Source organism: Oryctolagus cuniculus, chromosome 1, assembly GCF_051225735.1.
Source record: "Oryctolagus cuniculus isolate XC-2025 breed Fujian yellow rabbit chromosome 1, ASM5122573v1, whole genome shotgun sequence".
Lineage (NCBI taxonomy): Eukaryota > Metazoa > Chordata > Mammalia > Lagomorpha > Leporidae > Oryctolagus > Oryctolagus cuniculus.
In genome coordinates this window covers 95019225-95031358 of record NC_142867.1, presented here as the reverse complement: position 1 = coordinate 95031358, position 12134 = coordinate 95019225, and the positions used below count along the sequence as shown (strand labels likewise).

The following is a 12134-nucleotide window of genomic DNA, read 5'->3' as shown; positions in this document are numbered from 1 at the left end:
TTACAAGTCACAGCACATAATACACTTATTTAAATATCAGTAAGATAAATAAATTATCCTACAGCCAAAATACAAGCAATAATAATAAAAGAAGTAAATATAGGATATAAAGGCTTTAAAACAATAAAATTATGAGATATCACTTAAAGCTTACAAAATTGACAGAAATGTAATAATTAATTTACATCTTTGGTTTTGAAATCTCCAAACCATTGGTCAGATTATAAAATAATGTAACCCTCATGAAGAGCAATTTGTATGTCAAATGATTTAAAATAGGTATATCTTTTGTTCTTAAAAACCCCACATTTAGAAATTATCTTAAGGGAGGTGGCTTTGCGGCACACACAAATTAAGCTGCTGCCTGCAACTCTGACATCCAATTTGAGCACTAGTCAGTCCTAGCTGCTCCACTTCTGATTCAGCTCCCTGGTAATGTGCATGGGAAAGCAGCAGAAGATGGCTCAAATACCCGGACCACTGCTAGCCACATGCGATATCCGGATGGAGTTCCAGGCTCTGGGCTTCAGCCTGGCCCTTGGGCAGTAAATCAGTGGATTGAAGGTTTGTCCCCCTCTCTCTGTAACTCTCCCTTTCAAATAAATAAATAATAATTTAAAAAAAAAAAAGAACAAAATTATCCTGAGGATATTTTCAAGTCAGACTTCAAGATTTAGGCATAAGCATCTTCATCAAAACATTAATAGTAAACCCTAAAAACAAGCGAAATACAGGAATGTTTAAATAATTTCTTATAAATTAGTGGCACATGCTGCAGATTAAACCGCTGCCTACAACTCCAGCCTCTCATATGAGCACCAGTTCGAGTACTGGCTGCTCCTCCTATTTTTAAACATTTTTTTTACTTATATAAATGGAACAAATTTCATATATACAGTTTTAAGAGCATAATGATACTTCTCACTTCCTATCTATCCTCCTCTTTCTTTGCTTATTTTTCTTTCAATTTTTACAATGATATACTTTAAGCTTTCTTTATAGTCACAAGTTTAACCCTCCAATAAATGAGGAATTCAACAAGTATTAAGTTGAAAAGCCACTGTTTGTCAAGAGTACAGACAGGGGCTTTAAATATAATCAAATCTCAAAAAGCCAATTTTCTTTTTTCTTTTTCATTTTTTTAACTTTTATTTAGTAAATATAATTTCCAAAGTACAGTTTATAGATTACAATGGCTTTTCCCCCCATAACTTCCCTCCCACCCGAAACCCTCCCATTTCCTGCTCCCTCTCCCATTCCATTCACATCAAGATTCATTTTCAATTATCTTTATATACAGAAGATCAATTTAGTATATATTAAGTAAAGATTTCATCAGTTTGCACTCACACAGAACATTAAGTGTAAAATACTGTTTGAGTACTAGTTATAGCATTAATTCACATTGGACAACACATTAAGGACAGAGATCCCACATGAGGAATAAGTACATAGTGACTCCTGTTGTTGACTTAACAATTTGACACTCCTGTTTATGGCATCAGAAATCTCCCTAGGCTCTAGTCATGAGTTTCCAAGGCTATGGAAGCCTCTTGAGTTCGCTGACTTTGATCGTATTTAGACAAGGTCATAGTCAAAGTGGAAGTTCTCTCCTCCCTTCAGAGAAGGGTACCTCTTTCTGTACTCTATATAAGTTACCACAAATAAGGGAAAGCAAGATATCTGCCTTTTGGAACTGGCTTATTTCACTAAATATAATAGTCTCCAGTTGCATTCATTTTGTTGTAAAAGGCAGAATTTCATTCTTTTTACGGCTGAGTAGTATTCCATTGTGTGTGTGTATGTATACATATGTGTGTCTGTGTGTGTGTGTATTACATCATCAGTTGATGGACATCAGTGCTGATATTATATCTTAGCTGGTGTGAGTTGAGCTGATATAAACAAAGTGATACAGATAACTCTTTCATATGCTGATTTCATTTCCTTTGGGTAAATTCCCAGGAGTGAAATGGCTGCCTCCAGCTTTCTTTCTATTGTTTTGAATTGCTTTAAATATTCAAGGTTTCTTGTGATTCCATATGAATTTAAAGGTCATTTTCTCCAAATCTGAGAAGAACATCTCTGGTATTTTGATTGGGATCACAATGAATCTGTAAATTACTTTTGAGTAGTATGGACAATTTGATTATGTTAATTCTTACAATCCACAAACATAGATTTTTCCTCTTTTTTTTTTTTTTTTGCATGTCTTCTATTTCTTTCCTTAATATTTTGTAATATTCATTGTAGATATATTTCACATCCTTGGTGAAATGTATCCTAAGGTATTTAAATGTTTTGTTGTTATTTTGAATGGTACTGATCTTACAAATTCTTCTCAGCCACGGCATTTTTATATACAAAGGCTATTGATTTTTGTGTGGTGATTTTACATCTTACACCTTACAAATTTGCCAATAACCTCTTAAGAGTTCCAATAATCTCTTAGCAGAGTCTTTTGGTTCCCCTATGTATAGGATCATATCATCTGCAAACAGGAATAATTTGACTTCTTCTTTTCCACTTTGTATACCTTTAATTTATTCTTCTTGCCTGAGGGCTCTGGCTAAAATTTCCAGAACTATATTGAATAGTAATGGCGAGAGTAGGCATCCCTGCCTGGTTCCAGGCATTACTGGAAATGCTTCCAGCTTTCTACATTCAATAAGATGTTGGCTGTGGGTTTGTCATATATTGCCTTAATTATGTTGATGTATGTTCCTTCTATACCCAATTTGCTTAAGGTTTTTATCCTAAAAGGATGTTGTATTTTATCAATTGCTTTCTCTGTATCTATTGAAATAATTTAATGGTTTTTATTCTTCAATTTGTTAAAGTGATGATTTACATTTATTTATCTGTGTATGTTGAACCATCCCTGCATACCCGGGATAAAACCCACTTGGTCCATGTGAATGATCTTTCTCATGTGTTGCTGGATTCTATTAAGTAGTATTTTCTTGAGGATTTTTTACACCTATGTTCATCAAAGATTGGTCTATAGTTCTCTTTGTTGTGTTTGCTGGCCAGCTCCCTGCTGGTGCACCTGGGAAAGCAGCAGAAAATGGTCCAAGCAACTGGGCCTCCACTACCCATGTGAGAGAATCACATGGAGTTCCAGGCTCCCGGCTTTGGCCTGCCCCTGCCCCCAGGTGTTGTAGCCATTTGGATGCAGTGAATGGATGATTCTCTCTCTCTCTCTTTCCTGCTTTCTCTGTAACTCTGCCTTTCAAGTAAATAAATCTTTACCAAAAAAAGCCATGTAATTGAAAATCACATTTTTGAACAAAGATTATAACATCACAAAATAATAGTGTCAAATAAAAATAGCAGGACACAGGATAATCCACATTTTCATATGTATATGTACTAATATGTTCAAAACACCAAATATTAATAGCAATTGTCTTTGTAGTTTTCTATATTTTAAAAAAAATTCTAAAATAAGCATACTATCCTAATCAAAAAATGGGTCAAGCATTTGGCACAGCAGTTAAGACACTACTTGGGATGCCCATATTGAAGTGCCTAGGCTAACATTCCAAACTCTACTTCTGATTTCAGTTTCCTATGAACACACACATTGGGAGGTAGTGTGTGGTAACTGAAGTACTTGGGTCTCTGCCAGATATGTGGAAGATCCACATTGAGTTCTAGGCTCCGTACCTGGCAGCACTAGATGTTGAAGGTATTTAGGGAGTCAACCAGTAGATAGAAGACACCATTCACTCTCTCAATTTCTCTTACTCAAATAATTTCTTTAAATTAAAAATCAAACAAAAAGCATACATTTTGTAACAGACTATTTGGTACCCTTAATGCAAACTATAATGGTCTGAGCAAAGAATCAAACTTGCTTAACTGAGGGAAATTTCATATTTATCTAAAAAAAATTTTTTTAAATCTGGATATTTTAGCGAGAAAATTACTTGCCATTTTTAAAGCATGGAAGTAGGTAAGATCCTTAGGAAACAATGGTTTTAAGTACTCAAAATTTTCTCATAAAAAGATAATTCTCTTTTAAAGCTTTATCTATTATCAATCACAACTAGCTGCAAAGGTTTAATTTTTCAGATTTTTTATAAATTTTAGTTTTAAAATCTTTAATAATTTTGCTGAATTCACATCATATATCAATGTTATATAAATAAACATATGTACTATTTTTTCTTGAAAACAGGGATATTAACATCACAAAGTGAGGGATTCATGACAAAGATGATAATGTGAGGTAAGAAGGACATCTTGTCATGTACAGGGTATAATTCAATGACGCATTACTTACAGCTATATAGCAAATGGTATGATATACATACAATTTTTATACAGTAAATATATACTTCTAACAATATGAGAAAATGTGATATTTGTCTTTCTGGCTCTGACTTATTTCACTTAGCATAATGATCTCCAGTTCTATCTAGCTGGTTGCAAATGTCAGGATTTTATTCTTTCTTATGATTAATATTCTATCATGTATATGTACCACACTTTCTTTATCCAGCCAACACCTAGGTTGATTCTGTATCTTTGCTATTGTGAATTTAACAGCTATAACCATGAGTGTACAGGTATCCCCTTCATATGCTGATTTCAATTCTATTTGATATATTTCTGGGAGTGAGTTTTGGTTTTGAAGCGCAAAAAGATGTAAGAGCCAATCTGACCAACTCACGAAGTTACACGATTCCTGAAATTCTGACATATAAAGTTATGATTTCTGATATTTGATACATGAAAATAGATGATTTTGGAAAGCATAAAAATATTACTGTACACAAATTTTACTAATAAGTAACAGAAAATGAGGTAATTACAGCAAAAAAAGTTGTAATCAATGACTATAAAATGCTGCAGATAAGATTATCATTCAGCTTTCATTGGAAAATCTTAATATGTAACTGAAGTTCTACTCAGCCAGTTAGAATAGGAAGACACTTCCTAATGTATCAAAGATGCCTGCCCAAATATTACTTCCTTACAATGCTACCTCGATTACATTATTAGAATAAACTTTTCTAGACTCTGAAGTTGCCTAGGAGTAGCACCCACCAGCTGACTCTTTCTCATAGAAAAAGACACTGTCATTTTATCAATTCTGAGGAAATTAGGGGTTGTTACCCAAATATGTATTTTATGTTATCATAGTCTATCCCCTGGTCTGTGGACACCAATGTCTTACATCAAAAGGACATGCAGAAGAGACTGGATTAAGATATCAGAGTAGGGAGGGAGCTTGTTGCTCTCTAGTCAAAGAGAAGATAGTTTTTAAAAAAAAAAAAAAAAAAAGAGGAGAGATTGCAGTCAGAAGAACTTAGGCAGAAAATAGCAGAGGAAACTACGCAAATAGAGGGACACTGTAGACCTACGTGGAGGGTGTAGACATATACAACTAAGGACCCCAGCAGCCAAGAGCTTTCACACCAGCTTTTGAGAGTGAGGTGAGATCAGACTGCAGCAGTCCAAACCACTGGCGATAAAGCTGCAGGAAGAGCATGGAGGGAATCCAGCTTGGAGCCCTGTGGGGAATAGTGTACTTGCCAAACTAGAGGGGATAATAAAAGCGGGGAGGGGATTTTTCTCTCCCCAATCACTCTGCAATGGCGTCCTGTAACAAGTTGATAGAGAATGTATGCCAATTTGAACATGCATTAAGAGCTACACCAGCTCATGTCTGCACCCAGCAACCAGCCATGCAGAGACTCCTCAGTCTGGTGGGGAGAACTGACAGGGGGCTGGGTGCTCGTGACTGTGGGAGGCTGTGTGCCCCAACTGTGAAAACACTGAGGCTGTGTGGGAGAGCTCAGGGTGTGGCTGGGACTTTGAGCAGTCACTGTGGGAGGCTCTACATGTTCAGGACTCCTGGTAACCTGGTGAGGGACATTTCTGGGGAATCTGTGCCTACATCGAGGACTGCATGGATCCATTGTGTGGTTCTTGTGGCAGAGCAGAAGAATATTATACCCAGTGGGGCTAGCACTCTGACACCAGTCTCAATTGAGGAAAGGAGGTGAGCTGAGTCTATGCAAACCTCCCCTCTAAAAAAAAAAAAAAACAAACAAAAACAAAAACAAAAAAAAAAAAAACAGAGATTTACCATGCCTAACCTGGGTGTGTCATCTTAGACACCCCTTCACCCTGGAGAAATGAACAGAGCCCTGTGGTCACATCTGCCACATGCCTCTAGATAATCATTGAAAGCAGACACTCCACTAATCCACAGAGGCATAGTCCAAAGATAAAAGCCGCCACAGCGAAAAAACAAAGAAGAAACCAAGAAGTATCTCTGCAAATGCTGAATAACAAACACACCAATTCAAAAAACAAGAAAACAGCAATGACACCCCCAAAAGAACACAACACTTCAATATTAGATTGTGAAGAGATTGAAGAAATGCCAGAAATGGAATTCAAAAAATTGATCAAAAGATTACTTAGAAGTAATCAGACAAATGCATGAACTAATGAAATCCATACATGACATGAGAAAATTTCTCCCACAAAATTGAGATCTTAATGAGAAATCAAAATGAAACATTGGAAATGAAGAATTCAATAGAACAAATAAAAAATGTGATATAAAGCCTTAACAATGGAATCGATAAAGCAGAAGAATGCATATTTGATTTACAAGACATTGCAGAAAATTACAGTCAGACAAAAAACAAGAAGAAATTAGAAAATTAAAAATCACTGTTGGGAATCTACAGGATACTATCAAACGACCCAACATACGGGTTCTAGGAGTCCCTGAAGGCATGGAAAGAGAGAAAGGATTGGAAAGCCTTTTTAGTGAAATAATAACAGAAAACTTCCCTTATTTGGAGAAAGAAAGGGACGTCCAAGTATAGGAAGCACATAGAACTCCTAACAGACATGACCAGAAAAGATCTTCATCATGATACATGGCAATAAAACTCAACACAGTAAAACATAAAGAAGAGATTCTAAAATGTGCACAAGAGAAATGCCAGCTTACTTTCAGAAGATCTCCTATCTGCCCATCAGACTTCTCATCAGAAACCCTACAGGCTAGGAGAGAATGGCAAGATATATTCCAAGTATTAAGAGGAAAAAAAACAGTCAACCCAGAATACTGTACCACACAAAGCTCTCATTTATGAATGAAAGTGAAATAAAGATCTTCTATAACAAACAAAAATTGAAAGAATTTGTCACCACCCATCCAACCATGCAAAAGATGCTTAAGGATGTGCTGCACACAGAAACATAGAAACATGGTCATCACTACGAAAGAAGGTAAAGGAAGAAAACCCTCCAGTAAAAATACAAAGGAAATCCAAAGTAAAAAAATAGAATATGACCTTTCAAACATTATGTTTCCAAAATGTACTAAGAAAATAATTATCTGTGTGTTTTTGCACTCATTTATGTGTACATTAGCATAGATGAATATTTGTTAATTTATTAACAAGAGCAGAAAGAATGTAAGACAGGTATTCTTTGTTTATCTTGTTTAACTTTGTCAAGGAAGAATAAATAGAATTCTATCTACAGTAAGATCAAACAAATAGTAGATGTAGCAGTCAAAGGCCTTGAGCAGTCAGGTAACAGCACAAAGCAAAAGAAACTAGGCAAGATTGGGACCTAAGACAACAGAGAAATGAAATCCCATGTGCGAGCACTAAAAAAGCACTATCTTTTCCTTACCTCAAAGCACTATTAGTGATATTATCATTACCTTAAAAATACAAGCTCACACCCTTCAAGTTATTTGTCTCCTCTATTTCTCATCCTTCAACTTCCTCCAATTAATATGATCTCTTCATTCCTCATAATATTTCCTCTTCGTCATTTTAAGTACAATTACACTTAATTAGTTATTGCTGGTCCTCTATATAACTAACATACTAGCCTGATAGGATGTCTTTATTCTACCACTCTAATATTTATTTTGAGTTAATCTTCAGTACTGACACAGCCTTAGTACTGACATACAACTGTTAGAAATCTTCAAAAGCTAACCATTCTGAAATGAGTAAGATACAAATTCCCTACTTTAGCATGTAAAACTCTCCCAAATCTATACCTTATGTATTCTTTTCCAGCATTACCACTCTCTAGTTCCTAATAATACATTAATTCTAAACATTCTCAATTAGCAAACTCCATTATTTTTGGCATACAAATCCCTATGAGCCTCTGCTCTAACTTCACAATCTAATTTCTATGAAAATCCTAGTTCAAATTTCACTGTCCTAACAAAAATTTCCTTGATTTTGCCTCAAATGGATTAGATATCCTAATCTTCTGAATCCCCAGAGTTTTAGTCTAGTCTTTAATATGGAATATAAACATTCTACTGTCCAATTATTGTTTACCAATAACAATTACTGTCTACAGCCATACCACCCTGAAGGCTCCCGATCTCGTCTGATCTCGGAAGCTAAGCACTTAGGGTCGGGCCTGGTTAGTACTTGGATGGGAGACAATAACAATTAGTAACTAATATTTACTGAAAACATGCATTATACCAATAATGCATATGCAAATTATTCATTTAATCCTCAAAACACTGTGAAGTAAAAACTAAAATTCACCTAAATGACTACCAAATCCTGAAGCTGGCAGGAGCCATCTAACTGCAGAGCACATACTCATTTAGTCTCCATGAGTATTTGACTTAGTTATCAGATATATTTGTATTATTGCACTTCCAGAGAGTAAGCAACTCAATCTTACATTCTGTCTTATTCATCTTTGTACTACTAAATACAATTTTGCATGCCGTAAATACTTGACAAATAGTCACTGAAAATGGACAAATGAGTTAATAAAACTAATATTATTATTTAATAGTGATATATGCACTATTACACATGAACTTTTATGGAACTTATTGCCAACAGTGGTTCCAGTGGTGTGAATTTCCGATTACAAGAAAGGTATATTTTCAAGCAGCTAGGTTATAAGATGCCCCTAAGAGGCTTTTGTACATCAGGCAATACCGAGATGCATATACTATGTGTTCTTCAGAATGCCTTCCAGAGCATTCTGAAAAGAGCATTCTGAAAGGAAGCAGGGCAAGACAAAAGCAGAGTCAAATATCAGCAGCTTCATATTCTCTAAATGTTTTCATCATATTTAGACTGTGTCCTGTGTCAATGCATACCAAATATTAGCTCTTCATACTAGATCTAGATAAAAGTCTTCCTGCAGTCTATTCTAACCAACTAGGTCTTAGCCAGCAGAGTCAAGAAGGGAAACTTCTTTTACTTTCTGTAATGGCCACCCAGATGATACTCAAGGATCATAACAAAGGTCTATAGAATGTAAAATATTGATATGATTTTAACACCATTAAATAGAGAGTACCTTTACTATCTAGTCAAAAACCATGATACTTAAGTATTACATCAGCATCCAATACCTTGGAAGTCGTTCTACTTCTTTTCCTTTTATTTTCAGTGCTTTAAAATTTTTCTCCCAGTCATGTACAGTAAAGAGATGCTTTTCCACCAGAGCTTCCATATCAACTTGCCCAATTACTATCCATTCCTATTTAAACAATTAAAAACATAATTAAAGAAACAGAACAAGTTAACATTTAAAAGATTAGAATCCACTTACTAAGACCAACAAAAAGGAACACATGTGGAGTAGTTGAGTAAACGGCAATTAAAGTATATAAATGTAATCATTACTTCATAGTTTACAGAATGAACAAAAAAAATTTAATATGAAAATGCATAGTGGCATAGCAGGTCAAGATGACACCTGCAATGCTGGCATCCCAATATAGGTGCCGGATTGAAAGTGGCTGCTCCGCTTTCAATCCAGTTCCCTGCTAATGGTCTAGGAAAGCAGCAGAAGATGGCACCAGTGATTGAGCTCTTGCCAGCCACCTGGTAGACCTGGATGAAGCTCCTGGCTCCTAGCTTCACCCTGGCCCAGTCCTAGCAGTGGCGGTCACGTGGGAAGTAAACCAGCAGTTGGAAGATCTCTCTCTCTCACCCTCTCTCTCTCTGTAGTTCTGCCTTTCAAATAAATAAATCAATATTTCAAAAAATGAAAAGAAAAACTAGTTTCTCAGTCTTCCCAAAATAGCCAAAGACAACAACAACAACAAAAAAAAAAAACAGTATAATTACTCTCATCTGCAGAAATAAATCTAGAATGTGTAAAAAATCCATAAATATGGCTCTCTAGTTAGCCATATTTTAAATCATATGAAGGACAGAAAATTACATGATTTATACCTTATGTTGGTGTAAAACAGCTGACAACCTTCTAAACAGATCTTCTGCTTTGCTGAAAATAGTCAGGAATCCACTTGCATTTCTATCAATCATAATAGAAAAAATAGATTCATCTCCTGCCTCACCGACTCCCTTAAATTGATTTGGAATGCTGATGAATCTCTTCATTTCTCTATAATATTTAGCCCGTATTTCTTCAAAAGGTGGCCTGAATTGTAACCGTCCCTGCCTGAAAGTAAATAAATAATTTAAAATACAAACTACAAGAAAAATGTAAATTTAAAAGTAAAACTGGAGTTTTGAAACATCTTACTTGTAAGTTAATTCTATATTTATTTCTGGAAGATGCTCATTAAGTGCTTCTAAGCCCATCTGATATTGATGCTCCAGAGCTTTGTACAACTGATGATTCCAGTGCTGTTTCCATGCATGCATGTCACTTGCTTGGAATCCCTAAATATTACATTCATATTTTTCATTTAGTGGCACAAGAGATTTTACATTCAACATTTTCATTCACAATCGTAAGAAAAACAAATTTATTTTAAAATATCTTAAAAACATGCAACTCCCTATTTGCCACTTTTAGTTGACAAATAAAAATTTCTAATTAAAAAAAAGCAGTAAAATTTTTAAAAGTCAAGTTAATTGTGAAATGGATTTTACACCTGGACTTTATTTTTTTGATGCAGTAACACAAACAATGGCTTATTTGGTGAACTTCTCAGCCCTTTATCAAAAATTTCCTTCAAGTGTAGCTCTTCTCTTCCCTGCCCATTCTTTAAATCAGGGGTAGGGAAGCATTTATCTGTCAAGGGACATTTGGATATTTATCACATCATTTGCAGGCTATACAAAATGATCAACTTAAAAACTGGCCTGTTATAGAGTTACTGAATTTCAAGTATTGCCTGCAGTTCCCTTGGCAGGACCAGACCAAATGATTTCACAGGCTGCATATGGACGTTCCCTAACCTGTTAATCCACTGGATGCTTTAAAACATGGAAAATTTAACATACTAGGATGCTCAGAATATTTCAAGTACTTTTTTTATTTCATACAACAATAAACACATCAATTCTAGTACTTAGCTTTTATTTCTTCTGAAGTTCTAAAACTGAAAAATAAATGTAAATATATAAGACATTCAACTTATGTTCAATCAAGACTACACTATGTTCTACTATGTAGCAGGGTATGTGCTAGCCACCTTTATTCATGTCATTTCTTATATCAAAATCTGAATACAACTAAAATTTTACTCTCCTACCAAAAGCAAGAAAAAATTCTGAAATGAGATATTTCACATTAGGCTTCTGCCTAAACTTAACTCTTACTTCTAGAGATGTCAATGTGACCTACAAAAAAAGCACCAAGTCAGAACACCCACAAACTCTGAATTAAAGAATATGGCATGCCATAAAACAAACAGAAACTTATTTTTTAAATGTGAACTAAATCTTAATTTTATGCTCTTAAAACATAATTCAAAGAAGTCTTACCTTTTTAAAAATGTATCAGTAAATATTTATGAAATTCTCATCAATTCACATAATCACATTATGAAGTCATATTTCAAAATACAGACACAAACTAAAACACACTCTACCTGTGCTTCTACACTTGCTAAACCAGTTCTCAACTCCTGTAATCCATCCTTCCAACGTTGTTGCTGCCGAAGCAGATCAATATTCATAAGAACTACCACCTGTTAAAAATTAGAACACAACAGTGTCAAAGATAGGAGGAACAGAAACTTTTCAGGGAAGAAATCTGATACACACTTCCTTAACCACATGATCAAGTTCAACTCCATCTATAATAAGATACGAATACTGGACTGAAGCACTGAGAAAGGAAAAAAAAAAATCACTTCTGTGCTTTTCCTGCCAAAACTACAATTTCAGTCT

At 34.9% G+C, this 12134-nt stretch overlaps 1 protein-coding gene across 7 annotated transcripts in view; it reads right to left on the bottom strand.

Annotated features, from left to right (window-relative positions):
• DYNC2H1 (dynein cytoplasmic 2 heavy chain 1) overlaps positions 1-12134 on the bottom strand; it is a 365259-nt gene that overhangs the window by 325318 nt on the left and 27807 nt on the right. For all 7 annotated transcript variants that reach the window (XR_016219689.1, XR_016219704.1, XM_051820199.3 and 4 more), the window contains exons 15-18: positions 11834-11932; positions 10537-10676; positions 10224-10452; positions 9395-9522 (exon numbers count right to left, since the gene is read on the bottom strand). Coding sequence is in view for 5 of the 7 variants with exons in the window: in XM_051820199.3 (XP_051676159.3) it covers positions 9395-9522; positions 10224-10452; positions 10537-10676; positions 11834-11932 (596 nt within the window). In the remaining 2 variants the exon portion in view is untranslated. The remainder of the gene's footprint in view (positions 1-9394; positions 9523-10223; positions 10453-10536; positions 10677-11833; positions 11933-12134) is intronic.